The sequence below is a fragment of the Hylobates moloch genome, unplaced genomic scaffold (genome assembly GCF_009828535.3).
Source record: "Hylobates moloch isolate HMO894 unplaced genomic scaffold, HMol_V3 SCAFFOLD_17, whole genome shotgun sequence".
Lineage (NCBI taxonomy): Eukaryota > Metazoa > Chordata > Mammalia > Primates > Hylobatidae > Hylobates > Hylobates moloch.
Genome location: NW_026652292.1, coordinates 59,977,699 through 59,992,610, shown reverse-complemented (window position 1 = coordinate 59,992,610; position 14,912 = coordinate 59,977,699). Strand labels below are relative to the sequence as shown.

At 44.9% G+C, this 14,912-nt stretch overlaps 1 protein-coding gene across 6 annotated transcripts in view; it reads right to left on the bottom strand.

The window, feature by feature from the left end:
* The window catches only part of SEL1L3 (SEL1L family member 3), a 165,595-nt gene that overhangs the window by 142,081 nt on the left and 8,602 nt on the right, over positions 1 to 14,912 (bottom strand). For 5 of the 6 annotated variants that reach the window (XR_009210535.1, XM_032135992.2, XM_032135994.2 and 2 more), the window contains exon 2: positions 7,888 to 8,458. Coding sequence is in view for 5 of the 6 variants with exons in the window: in XM_032135992.2 (XP_031991883.1) it covers positions 7,888 to 8,458 (571 nt within the window). In the remaining variant the exon portion in view is untranslated. Of the gene's footprint in view, positions 1 to 7,887; positions 8,459 to 14,912 lie in introns of those variants that run through there. The other variant, XM_032135996.2, reaches the window with a different exon arrangement.

Here is a 14,912-nt window from a genome sequence, read left to right as displayed (position 1 = left end):
TTCAGTGAAGCCTTGTGGTTAAAAGCAACAGCATGATCATCAGCAAAAGATAGGTTAAATAAATTACGGTCCGTCAGGCGATGCAACGCTAAGGAGCTGTTGAAAAGAATGAGGTCGGCAGCACGTCCTGGTACAGAAAAATCTACTGTATTGTTAATGAGCGCAGGTCCGTTTCTAGAATCCTCTCATTTGTGCAGGAAGAAAACGGGACACAACTTAAACGCTTGTATGTGCAGAGAACATTTCTAGAAGGAGACACAAAAAACTGTTGCTAATGAATTTACTTCTGGGAAAAGGACCAGAAGATTCGAGGGGGAGGGGCGTGGAAACTTACTCGTTCCCCTAAACCTTTTCACGCTATTTAAATTTTTGTTATTGTTACCGTGTACACGTATTACTTTTTCGTCTATGAGAGAAAAGAACAAAAGCTCTGAGCACTTCTGGGCAGGCACATAGAAGGAGCCAGCTACATCCCAAGGCCTCCCCACCCTCGGCCTCCGAGGCTGCCCAATCCGCTTCGAAGACACAAAGTCCAGTGGGTGAAGAAAACAGGATGATTCACATCGATAAAAATTCAACTTTAAAAAAAGTATTCTTTCTAATTTAGAACCTGGGTTAGGACTGTATTAGCATATTTCAGAGAGGCGGCATAGCAAAGTCAAAAGAATCAGGAAGTCTGGACTCCAGTTAAACAAACTCCCTGAGCCTCAGTTTTCCTCTTTGTTAAAGAAAGGTTGAGAATAACACTGTCTTTCCCATGGTACTATTATGAGGATTAAATGAGACAATGTGCGTGAAAAAAGTGTTTTGAAAATCATAAAGGGGAATGCAGATGCTAGGCATTAATTAGTGTTATTACTGAAAAAATCAGACTACCATGATTAACTGGAAAAAAAGGAACTAGGTCTGCTTTTTTTGATGCCAAATATATAGTTTATAACTACTAAAAGTACTATCATGACATTGACTTGAATAGTCCTGCTGCATAAACCATTTTTTTCACAAAGACAAGTCAAGGCTCGTTCCAACACTGGACTTAACTTTCAATCATTTTGTTGTAATGAAATTTTGTTATAAAAAAATCATACTTCCAGTCCATTGGATCTGAAGATGAGAATGCATTTTTGAAAGGAAAACAGTGGAGAAGAAGAAAACTGCCATGTTGCCCCGGAGTTTCTTATTTAAGAGGGAAGATCAGAGAAACGTTCATAAAGCTAAACATTAGGGCATTTAAGAACCTTCCAAGAGTGTTCCTAACCTGCTTATCTAGTCTTACTTCTTGAATTGCCCATCTCACATCTGAGATTGTATCTCGGAAAATAAACCACGGCAAGTGTGCTGTTGTCCACATTCCCACTCCATGGCAGACAGTAACTGATGGACATGGCACTCTTTCTCAGTATGTGCAGACTCATCCTCAGAATCCTACTCAACACCATGCTCTAGGCAGCCACCCCCAATCAACACAAGCTAGCCTGTGAGATGAAGCCTTGTTGCCATCTTTCCCGTCAAGGAACAAAGGCTTGTCACCATTTCCCGATCAAGAATTTTCTCCTTTGTGTGCCACAGCTTATGCCTTCCCCTCTGCCTGAAAGCTCAATGTCCTTCCTTCATTCCTTTTTTTTTTTTCCTTCTTCTTTTTTTTTGAGACAGAGTCTTGCTCTGTCGCCCAGGCTGGAGTGCGGTGGCACCATTTTGGCTCACTGCAGCCTCCACCTCCTGAATTCAAGCAATTCTCCCACCTCAGCCCCCCGAGTAGCTGGGACTACAGATGCATGCCACCATGCCTGGCTAATTTTCTGTATTTTTAGTAGAGATGGGATTTCACCACGTTGGCTAGGCTGGTCTCTAACTCCTGGCCTCAGGTGATCTGCCTGCCTCAGCCTCCCAAAGTGCTGGGATTACAGGCGTGAGCCACTGCACCCAGCCCCTCCTTTTTGATCCATGAAAACTCTACTCATCCTTCAAGTCTCTGTCAAAATGTCACCTCCTCTGTGAAGAAGCCACACAAAGTGCTTAACACATACAGATTGTCAGGAACTTTTTTTCAGTGAATGAATGACTTAAAATAAATAAATAGCTTCAGGACATCACCTGGTAGTTTAGCCTAATGAATAAGTGTGGGGTTTGGGAACCAAACTACCCAGGTTCAAACTCCAGCATCTTCATTAATAGCTGTGCAAACTTAGACAAGCTACTTTATCTCTCTGAGTCAGTTTTCTGTTTTCTCCTTGGTAAATATCACAGTGGAATACTGGGCAAATTAAATTAAATAACAATGGCCCAGGCGCTGTAGTTCACCCAGCACTTTGTAATCCCAGCACTTTGGGGGCCGATGCAGGCAGATCACTTGAGGACAGGAATTTGAGACAAGCCTGGCCAACACAGCGAAACACCATCTCTACTGAAAATACAAAAATTAGCTGAGTGTGGTGGCACGTGTCTGTAACACCAGCTACTCGGGAGGCTGAGGCAAGAGAATCGCATGAACCTGGGAGGCGGAGGGTGCAGTGAGCTGAGATCGCGCCACTGCACTCCCACCTGGGTGACAGAGCAAGACCCTGTCAAAAAAATTAGATAACCACGTAAGCCACATAAAGCACTTTGACAGTGCCTGGCGCATAGCAAATGCTCAGTAGCAGTAAGTGACTGTAACTATTGGTAGCCATGTTAAAGAGGGTGGCTTTGTCCTCATCTTTGAGCCTCCACATTCAGAAAAGAAATTGATACATAGTAGGTGCTCAGTCAATCTTTGTTTAATTGAATGAATCATGATACGTGTCATAGGAGCGGTACCAACACAGCATTCTGATGGCCAGCATTTATGAAGTTAATTTCTGGTTGTGGAAATTAAAAAAAAAAAAACAAAACTCAACAAAACTTCAGGGTGGGGGCTAGAAAAGTGTTAGAAATTTGAGCCGGCTGTTGAAATAGGGGCATGATTTTGCCAAGCAGATATGGAAAGTGGCAGTGGGGGGAGGTGTTGCTTCGTGGGCTGGGGGAGTCGGGGCGGAACAGGAGCTATTCTAGGGAAAAGAAACTGCTTTAGCAAAGACATAGGGGTGGGGAATCAAAGACTTAAACCACAAAGGGGAAGCTGAGCTTACCTGTGGCTGCAAAGGAGAATCCCTGAACAGGAGGAGCCTGCAGCCTTAACTAGCATCCCCGGTGGGTTTGTCTGGGAAGCTGTGGAGTGTGTGCAGTGGCCCTAGAGAAGGAGCACCGCCACCCCCACCCCCACACACTCCCTCATGTGGCAACACAGCCCTGCAAGAGTATCAGTGTGTGACGTTCACAAACTGTCCTTCCCCCTTGGTTAAGAGCATTCATTCAATCAACAAATAGTCACGAGTGCAGGGCCCTATGCTGAGCATCAGAACAAAGCAAACAAGTCCCCTGGCCTCGTGGAGCTTGTGCTCCAGTGTGGGCCAGGCAATAGACACATAGGCAACCAAAGATATTTACTGAAACTGTCCAGTGGCGATCAGGCCAGGAAGAAAAATGAAGGTGGACAATGACAGGCAGGGCGGTGGGGGTGGGCCTGCTGTCTTAGATAAGGAGATGGCATTAGAGCAGAGGGGTAGGTGAGGTAAGGAAGTGGCCATGTGGTGATCTGGGAGAAGAGCATCTTAGGTGGAGGGAGCAGTCACACACATCCCAAAGTGAGAATGAACTCGGTATGCTCCAGGAGAAGCAAGCGGGCCCCTGTGGCTGGAAGCAGTGGGGAAGGGTGTGTATGGTGGGACAAGAGCTGCAAGGGGACAGGGACAGATTCCCACAGAGTAAGAGGCATGGGTTGATCTTAACTAGGATCAGTGGGTAATGGGAGGAACTGGGGGGTTTAATCAGGCAGTGATGCGATCAGCTTGCACTGGCTGCTGGTGGGGGTTCAGGAGGGTATGACGGGCAAAACTGGGTGGCCACTTGCAGGCAGTGCCAGGAGTCCAGACAGGAGGATGACGGCTTAGACCAGGACGATGGCACTCCACGTGGTGAGAAATGCAAGAAGGGATTGAATATGTGACACACACGGTCAGCACTAGGTGACTCTCAAAATAGAGTATGACAGGAAGAGAAGTCCAGGTGGGCCCCCAGGTCTGGGGCCCAAGTCACCGGCCTGCATGACTGATTCCTTTCTTTCTGTGACTCCAGCGTGAGTCAGGCACACATGTGATTTGGGAGGGACAACAGAAACGCCCAGTACCCTCCCTCAAGGAAATAAGCCACACTAGGTAGATCCACAGTCTGCCTATAGCTACGTATGCCCCCCACACCCAGGATGCAACAGCAACAGGTGCACCAGGGGGCACGTGGACTAGTCGTGGCACACACTTGTCCCCAGTGGCTACCGACTTCTCATCTGGGTTAGGTTTTCCCTGCAGGGCTGGGTAAATGTCTGCTGCATCTCCACCAAAAATCAATCTCATGGCCTGGCCAGGTCTGGCCTGGCAAAGGAGATAAGCTGCTGAGAGCTGTGTCTGGACACACGCGGCCCTCGCCTCAGTAGCCTCGGCAAAGCCAGTGGTGGGGGCCCTCCAAGCACACTTCCAGAACACCCGGGCACAGGGACTTTGACTCTTTTTATACGTGAAAAGGAAAATGAAAGCAAGTCAAGGGGCACTTCAGTTCAGAGGCAGGGCCATCGTAGGACACCAGGCACTTGACACAGAAAACCTTCCCTGAAACCCCACATCAGTGCTGGCTGAGACAGGGACCACATATGACAGGCCCCCTGTGGCTCAGCTCGGAGCCTCACTAATGCCATCTTGTTCTGACTTGATTCTTGTTCATCAAGAAGCCCCTGCTAAGAACAAACCAGAGGCCTGGCCCCCTTCCATCCCCACAGCCCAGATCCGGAACAAAGGTCATGGATGTTTTCCATGGGACTGCTGCAGACGCTTTTGTGATCTGTCTTTTGGAGAAGGAGGAATGTGCGCCCCTTTTTCGGTAAACAAATCACAGCCTTGTGATCAGAGGGTGCATGGAGCTCCCCACCATTTTCAGTGACTTTAACACTTGGGAAAGGGTTTTCTCTGCATTATGGTTTAATTCTCACTCCTAAGGTAATGCTCTGAAGCAGGTGAGGAGAAAAATCCCACTGTGCTGTTCCTAAGCCTTGTGAATATGAGAAGAAACAACAAAAGAAGGAAAAGACGTTTCACATTTTAAGGGCATATTCAGGCGCCCTAAGAACTGAGCCAGTTCGTTAAATGATTTCATTTGGAAACTTCCAGCTTGCAATTCAGTCATTCTTCAATGAGAAATACATGATTTGTCAAATATGAAATGGAATCATTAATCCCTGACAAAGTCAGAGGTACAGCAAATTGTGGCTGTGTGTGCCCCATGCTCTCTTTCCCTTAACAAATTAGATGGCCCTGTGGAAGGTATTCCAGACAGATGCCTGCATGGGGCTCTGCCTGGAAGAGGGAGGCACACTGATCATCAAAATGATTGACTTGACTACTTTCAGACATTTAACTACCCATCCCACCCTCCCCGCTATGTGCACACACACAGAAAGGGAATTTGCTTTCATCTTCTAGATATCTTTTCATTTAAAGCACTGCACAAATGCAGAATAAGCCAGACAGACAAGGCTATTAACATGTAGATTAAAATTGTATAGATCTACACAAACACAGGACCCCCTGTAAAAAGTGGTAAAATCTGAGTAAGGTCTGGAGTCCGGTTAACAGTATGAGATCGGCATTACTTCCCCAATTTTGATTTTGCACTGTAGTTATGGAAAATGAGGAAGCGGGGGTGAGGATACACAGGGACCCTGGACCCTTTGCAACTTTCTGTGAATCTATAATTATTTCAAAATAGTTTTAATCCAGCACTTTGGAAGGCCAAGGTGGGAGGATTGTTTAAGCCTAGGAGTTCAAGACCAGCCTGGGCAACATAGGAAGACCCCATCTCTACAAAAAAATAAAAAAATAAACTGGGTGTGGTGGTGCATGCCTATGGTCCCCGCTACTCAGGAGGCTGAGGTGGGAGGATTGCTTGAGTCCAGGATGTTGAGGCTATAGTGAGTTATGATTGTGCCACTGCACTCCAGCTTGGGTAATAGAGTGAAACCCTGTCTCAAAACAAGAAAAAGTTTTGAAAAATGTCAAATGTGCCAGTTCTAGGGTAAGTGGCCTCTGACCAACTATCATGTATGGTGACACAGGTCCTTTCAGTTTTCATTATATGCAGAGCTGTTTTGGGACAGTACCAAGAAATCGCCATAGTCATTATTTCCCCCAAAGATAGCCCAACAGAAATCACATCCTAGAGGTGACAAGAAGTTGATCACTAAAGGAAAAACTTAGAGTGCATGTCCTTAAGTCACCTTGTCCCAAACCCATCCTGTTGATGAAATGTCAGGCACTTCCTGTGGAAGGGTCTGTTGCCACAAACCCATGGATGTCCTCTGCCTGCCAAGCCTGGCTGGGGGTGGGGTCACGGGAACCATAGCAATCCTAAGTCCAACCAGCTCTGTCCCCGGCCAACAGGTTCTCAAGTTTTAGGGTGCATCAGAGTCGTGAGGAAGGTGTTTAAAATGCCGATTCCAAGCCTTCCCCCACCCCCGCAGATCCTGACTAAGTAGATGAAGGACGGGGCCTAGGAATTTGCATTTGCAACAAGCATTTGTGATTCTGTCACAGGTGGGCCTAGGGCCACAGTTGAGGAAACAACTGGGAGCATGCGTGGGGAGGGCTCCCCACTGAGGGGGCAGAAGAAGAGCTGGCAGGCACTGGGCATCCACAGAGCAAGGCGCTCCTTGCACCAATGGAGAGAACTTCAGAGTGCCGCCTCTCAGCACATGCATGAGATCTCCAGCCCCAGGGCTTAAGGGAGGCTGCAGAAGGGCCTGGAGCCTCCAGGATTGGTCCTGCTGAGGCTGTGACCATGTGCCATTTAGGATAAAATGCAGGGTGTGGACTCTGTCATCATTACAGCTTCTCACTGAGTGCTGATGATGTGCTGAGCAATCACATCTCATTTAGTCCTCACAGCACTGCTCTGAAGGAACTGTTTTATTATCCCCATTTTACAGATAGGAAAACTGAGGCTCAGAAACTTCCAAGGTTACAAAGATAGAAAGTGGCAGGGCAGGAATCAGGCCCAGCCAGAGGTTACCATTCTGTGGTACAACCTCCCTTTCTGTCGGAAGGGTTCCTTTAGGTTCTTATCTCCTCCAGGATAAAACACTCTGCTTAAAAATAATAGAGGCCCGGGCATGGTGGCTCACACCTGTAATTCCAGCACTTTGGGAGGCTGAGGCAGGCAGATCGCCTGAGGTCAGGAGTTTGAGACCAGCCTGGCCAACATGGTGAAACCCCATCTCTACTAAAATACAAAAATTAGCCTGGCATGGTGGCAGCCGCCTGTAATCCCAGCTACTCGGGAGGCTGAGGCAGGAGAATTGCTTGAACCTGGGAGGCGGAGGTTGCAGTGAGCCGAGCGAGATCTCACCACTGCACTCCAGCCTGGGCAACAGAACAAAACTCCGTCTCAGAAAAAAAAAAAAAAAAAAAGAGGAAACTTTAGCAGGCTTGTTGGGAGGGGAGTGGGAAGATTTTCCCAATCCTTGTTTCGGTGGCATGAATACTCCTTTCCAGCTTAAAGCAGATCTAACCCTCTCAGAGTCCACCTTCCTCAGCTCCTCTATTCTGTTCTTTCATCTTTGGTCCTGCTCTCTCCTAATCTTTCTCCTCTCTTCCCCTTTTAATTTTTCTCCTTTTGTCTTTAAACTCCAAAGTTACAGACTCATTGTGTCCCTCCATTTTCCCTGTATCCCCCGTCGCTAATAGAAGAATTTTCTCCTGCCATTCGATCATGATACAGGCTATCTGAAAAAATGAGAATTAGGTTCCTAGCAAGACAATGACCTACCATTTTCCAGAGGACATTGTGGAATCCTGTTTGCCTGAAGGTTCCAAATATAACCCATGTTCCACTCAAGGCACACTTGATGATCTTTGAAAGGGCGTTCAAAAGGCGGGATGGTCTGCAGGAGGGTATAATTCTTTGCTACAGCATGGAGCAAGTTTTCCTCCCATTTAACATTCCAGTCTCCACCACTGTATTTGTGAGTAATCCAGGCGCGTACTATCACTGCAGATACAGAGATGGAATGTCTGATGAAATAATCATCTCTGTAAACCATAATGCTTGGAAATTTCACATGTACTATTTGTGTCCTGCTGGTGTGAAGATGTTTCTCATTCTTCCACCTTTTTTTGTACACGGGAATGCTACTTCTGAACTCAGATGAAACAACTGCTTCCAAATTGACAACACAAGGCTGAGAGCATAAATACTCAACCGAGACTTCAGAAACGTTGCGAACATTTCCTTCAAAGACAGTAAAATAAATAAAGTCTTTGTAAGCCACGCTCTGCTCAGCTTTGGGTATCACTGACGTCGTCAGGGAAGTCTGCCTACCCAAAGACGGTACAACATTCTGAAAAAAAGAAAAAGAAAGTAAGAAATACAGAAAGTTTAAAAATCCTCATCATAACAGATATGTGAATCATTATTTTCCTGGGATAAAAAATATCAATCTACATAAAGCAATGAAGGAATGCGGGAGATAAAAGATGTCAAAACCACTACTGAAGAATTGGGGAAAAAGCAACACACAAATACAAAAGAAGATGAGGCCACACTGAACTCTCTCCCCAGGCCCAGTAACATCTGCTGATCAAAATGTGACTGTCACATCTATGTGGCAATAATTCCAGAGCTGGTTTTCAAATGCAGAAGTTGGTTCACAACAAATCCAGTAGCAACGGAACCTGCCTTAGAATAAAACAGAGACAATGCAGCTTCAGACATTTTCAAACCATTGTCCTGACTTTAAATGGTGGGTCAGACACTACCAAATCAAAGGGTGGCAGAAAAGTGCAAAGTGCACCCTCGAGGGAACATAACAGGGATGCCAACCTGGCCCCTTTTTCTCCCATAAGTTTGAAGCCAGGGCAAGTCTGCATGATATATGGACAGGCGAGAGGCTTCTATTGCTCCCGGTCACACACAAGCAAGCTCAGATGATGGGCTGTGTTGTCTGATTCTTTCACCATAGACGATGCTACATGCACCAAGAAAGATTTTAGCTGAATATTTACCTGGTCATGAAATCAAGGCAAGGTTTTGGGCATGAGGTGCTGATATATGAATGCTAAGAGCTCTCCTAAATATGACTTCGTGATTCAGGTATCCAAAACACTATAGAAAAAAGTCACTTTGGACCACTGCATATCCATTAGGGTGGCTATTATTACACACACACACACACACACACACACACACACAGAGAGAGAGAAAAAATAACAAGTGTTGGTGAAGATGTGGAGAAACTGGAACCCTCATGCACTCTTAGTGAGAATGTAAAATGGTGTGGTTACTATGGAAAATAGTATAGCAGTTCCTCAAATAAATTAAACATAGAATTATCATATGATCAGGCTGGGCGTGGTGGTTCATGCCTGTAATCCCATAACTTTGGGAGGCCAAGGTGGGTGGATCACCTGAGGTCAGGAGTTCAAGACCAGCCTGGTCAACATGGTGAAACCCTGTCTTTACTAATAATACAAAAATCAGTTGGGTGTGGTGGTGCACACCTGTAATTCCAGCTACTTGGGAGGCTGAGGCAGGAGAATCGCTTGAACCTGGGAGGTGGAGGTTGCAGTGAGCCAAGATCACGCCACTGCACTCCACTCTGGGCAACAGAGCGAGACTCCATCTCAAAAAAGAATTATGGTATGATCAGATCCAGCAATTCCACTTCTGGATATACACCCCAAAAATCTAAAGCAAGGACTTGAAGAGATATTTGTACACCCATGTTCATAACAGCATTACTCACGCTAGCCAAAAGCAACCCCAAGGGTCCATCCATGGATGAATGGGTAGAAAAAATGTGGTATATACATGGGATGGAATATTGTTCAGCCCATAAAAGGGAATGAAATTCTGATATATGCTGTAAAATGGATGAACTTTGAGGACATGATGCTAAGTAAAACAAGCTAGACCCAAAAGAACAGATATTATATCATCCACCTACATGAAGTACCTAGAGTGGTCAAACTCACAGAGACAGAAGGTAGAATAGAGGTTACCAGGGTCTAAGGGAAGAGGGGATTGAGGAGTTAGGATTTAATGAGTCGAGTTTCAGTTTGGGACAATGAAATAGTGAGATAGAAAGTGGTGCTGGTTGCACAACAATGGGAATGTCCTTAACACTACTGAGCTGTACACTTAAAAATGATTAAAATGGTACATTTTAATGCATGCATATTTTTACCACAATTTAAAAGCAAAAAGTCACTTTGGTCTCCTCCGAGGAAAGAAATAAGGACTCCTTATTTCAGTTCTGACTTAGAGCTGTGGGAGAGGCAAAGATGGACAAGACATGAAATGGTATCAGGGAATCGTGTCTATAAATAATGGCAATACAGGTGAAACGTGGTCAGTGTTCCCATCAAACTGCAAACAAGCCCAAGGGTGCATAGCACTGAGAGAGAATAATTCTAACTGGAAGGTCTGGGATAGTCTTTTAATCTCAGTTTGGCTTTGAGGGATGAAGAGAAGTTCTTCAGGCAGAGAGACAAGGGAAAGGCACTGCAAGGGGTGTGAACAGCATAAGCCAGGCAAGAGGCAGGGGAATGCAGGTGTACTTGGGGAATAGCAAGCAGCTGTGTGGACACGCAGGTATGAGGTTGAAAAGAAAAATAGAGTTTGGCCCTGGAGAACATTTGAGTCCCAGCCCAAGGAGTTGTGAACTTTTATTCTACTGACAGCAAAGAATCAACAAAGGTTTCTGTACAAGGGGGTAGTGTCTCCCTTTTAAAGCAACTGATAGTCAGTGTCAATTAGAAACAAGGCTAACAATTCATACAAAAATGAGCAAACGACACAGTTAATCAACAAGTAAATGCTCATTCATAGTAAGATAAATGCAAACTGAAACTGCACTGAGATACCATTTTTTCCCTACTAGATTTGCAAAGATCAAAAAGTCAGATAACACATTGTACTGACCAGAGTGTAGGAAGCATGCCCTCTTATGTATTGCTGGTGGCAGTAATCTCTAATCTCTACGAGGCCAATCAAGCAATAGCTACTACAATTATAAATGCACTCACCCTCTGGACCAATAATTTCACTTGTAGGAGTTTAACCTACAAATACACTCAAAGATGTGCAAAATGATGTTTGTGTATATTTTCACTACAGTACAGTCTGTAATTGCAGGAGATAGGGAGCCTAAACCCATCAAGAGGGAGCTGGTTAAATAAAAATAGTACATCCACTCGTAGAGTACCATACAGCTATTAAAAGGAGGAAGCTCTTCACGTACAGACAATGGAATGATCTCCAAGGGTTTTCTGTCTGTTTTTTTTGTTTGTTTGTTTTTGAATTTTCAGGGTTTTCTTTTTCTTTTCTTTTCTTTTCTTTTTTTTTTTTTTTTTGAGATGGAGTCTCACTCTGTCACCCAGGCTGGAGTGCAGTGACGCAATCTTGGCTCACTGCAACCTCCACCTCCCAGGTTCAAGTGATTCTCCTGCCTCAGACTCCTGAGTAGCTGGGATTACAGGCACCTGCCACCACACCTGGCTGTTTTGTATTTTTAGTAGAGATGGGGTTTCACCATGTTGGCCAGGCTGATCTCTAACTCCTGACCTCAGGCAATCCACCCACCTCAGCCTCCCAAAGTGAGCCTCCCAAGCATGAGCCACCGTGCCCAGCCCAGGTTTTGAAATTCCAGGTTTGTTGGAATATAATTCACACCACACAATTCACACACTGAAAGTGTAAGTTGCAACGTTTTCTAGTAGATTTACAGAGTTAGTCAACAATCAATCATTACAACAATCAATTTTCAAACATTTCATCGCCCCAAAATGAAACCCAGTACCCACTGGCAGTCACTTCCCATTTTTTTGCTTGCTTTTTAAAAACAGATTCAGAAATACCGTTAGGATTATACACACACCACACACACACATATATATGTACATGTGCATATTCACTTGAATACACATATCACTGGTTGCTTACACGGAGAAGAATGAGGTAACCAGGAGACAGAATAAGAGAGAAAGATGCACCGTATATCCTTCCCTAACTTTTGAACTGTGTACTACACAATTTTTTTTTTTTTTTTAAGTAGGTGAGGAGAAAGCAACTGTCCTAAAAGGTCAAAGTGGGCCGGCGTGGTGGCTCACGCCTGTAATCCCAGCACTTTGGGAGGCCGAGGTGGGTGGTTCACGAAGTCAAGAGATCGAGATCATCCTGGCCAACATGGTGAAACCCCGTCTCTACTAAAAATACAAATACTAGCCAGGCATGGTGGCACATGTCTGTAGTCCCAGCTACTCGGGAGGCTGAGGGAGGAGAATCGCTTGAACCCGGGAGGCAGAGGTTGCAGTGAGCCGACATCGTGCCACTGCAGTCCAGCCTGGCAACAGAGTGAGACTCCATCTCAAAAAAAAAAAAAAAGGTCACAGTGGAAACTATGTCTTCTGCAAATGGCAGACAGAATAGGAGAAGGGCTGGCGACTTCTTTTGACCAGTCATGGGAAACCTGTGGGAAGAGATATATAAAGAAGGGGGTACAGTGCAAACTGTCCGTGCCACCCCCCCGCCAGGAGAGGTTTAATTGTTTTATGTTCTTGTTTATGCTGCCAGATTACAGGGAGGAAACACATATAAAAACCATCTCATAATTAGAAGCAGAGAATGTTGCAACGGATGAGTCTGGTGACAAGCCAGTCTACTCTCTTATTCTGCAGATGAGAAAATGACAATCAAGAGGTGACATTCTCCAACACCACCCAGCTGGTGGGTGAGCAAAGGCAAGCCCAGAAACCTGGCTCCTTTTCTAGCCACCCACCCACTCCCACCTTCCCCACGCCATAGCAAATGATATCAATGGTGACTAATGGTCACCATTCCATGGCTGCCTGGAAACTCTAGACTAAATTCTGCTTCCACGTGAATAGGGATGCACCCAGCATTTGTCCATAAGTGCTGGTTTATTAATTCAGCCAGATATGCCAAGATGTCGCCCCCATTCTCAAGATGCAAATCACGGTGTTAAGTCCACAACAGAGTTTCACCCAAGGCCAGGGATCGCTGGTGCTGGTGGAAGCCAAACCAGCCAATGGGTGGCCAACACGCCTTATTCCAAAGCAATGCCCCGAATGTTTCCCTCACTAATTCCACAAATAAGTCAAATGTCAAATAAGACATTTGCTTATTTTGTGAGACAAAAGGCAGCCCAGCGCCCAGAACATGCAGAGGTGTATTAAATATCACACTTTGTTCTTTCCCAAAGAATGACTTAAAACCTCTTCCTCATTCCTTTCATGTATACCTTAAAAACTCACCCAGGTTCAGCTCTCCCACTTTGATAATTTTTTGAGTAGGGATGGGGGGTGTCAGATTTTTAATGCTGATGCTAGGATCTCCAGTGAAAACCTCTTTTAAACAGAATGCCGGGGGAATAACCATTTGATTTTATAGAAAAGTGCAGTTCATAATAACCATGTTCATCATTTTACATCTTACTGCTAAAAATGCACCAGTCCACTTTTCTTCATTAATTAGCACAGCACCCTGGGCATGGTTTCAGTTTTGTTTGATGGTCCATGCTTATAACATTGTGGATAATGGAGATATATACAAGCCAGGTGTTGTGGCTCATGCTGGTAATCCCAGTGCTTTGGGAGGCCAAGGCAGGAGGATCACTTGACCCTCAAAATTCAAGGTTACAGTGAGCTATGATAGTGCCAATGCACTCCAGCCTGAGCAATAGAATAAGGCCCTGTCCCCTCAAAAATAAAAATAAAAATAAGAAGGCATATACACATTTCACCGTGTACTCTCCACAGAGCCATCCCTTCAAATTCTGTTTCAAAAAAACTCTCCATATACTCATATGAAGATTACTTCATTTTCACCTGTTTCAAAGTCTCAGGTGCAGTGAAAGTTACCCCAAGGTATATAGGTGCTAGACATACGTTACCAACATGGTAGTCACAAGTCATATTAAGCACTTGCAATGTGGCTGGTCCGATTTGAGATGCGCTGTAAGTGTAAAATATTCATTGAATTTCAAAGCCTTCATATAAAAAAAGGGCTGCAAAATATCTCGTTAATAATTTTTATATTAATTGTATGTTGACATGACAATATTTGGACACACTGAGTTAAATAAAATATATTAATATTCATTATGCCTGGTCTTCTTACTTTTTTTTTTTTGAGATGGAGTCTCACTCTGTCGCCCAGGCTGGAGTGTAATGGGGCAATCTCGGCTCATTGCAACCTCTGCCTCCCGGGTTCTAGCGATTCTCCTGCCTCAGCCTCCTGAGCAGCTGAGATCATAGGCATGTGCCACCACGCCCAGCTAATTTTTGTATTTTCAGTAGAAACAGGGTTTTGCCATGTTGGCCAGGCTGGTCTCGAACTCCTGATCTCAGGTGCTCCACCTGCCTCGGCCTCCCAAAGTGCTAGGATTACAGGCGTGAGCCACTGCCCCCGGCCTTTCTTTACTTTTTTAACATAGCTACTAGAGAATTTAAAATTGTATATGTGGCTTGAAATTTGTAGTTCACATTGTATTTCAACTGGATGGTGCTATTCTAAATTTGAGGTCAGCTGACTTTCTTGGAAAAAAAAAAAATAGCCAGATGGTAAATATTTTAGGTTTTGCAGGGACACTTTGAAACAGCCATAGGGACAACACATAACTGAATGAGTGTGGCCGTGGTCCCATACAACTTTGGTTACAAAAACAGCAGCTGACTGGACAGGCCCACAGGCCTATAGTTTGCGAACTGCTTTTCTAAATTATCAAGCTTTTTTTTTTTTGAGACTGAGTCTCGCTCTATGGCCCAGGCTCAAGT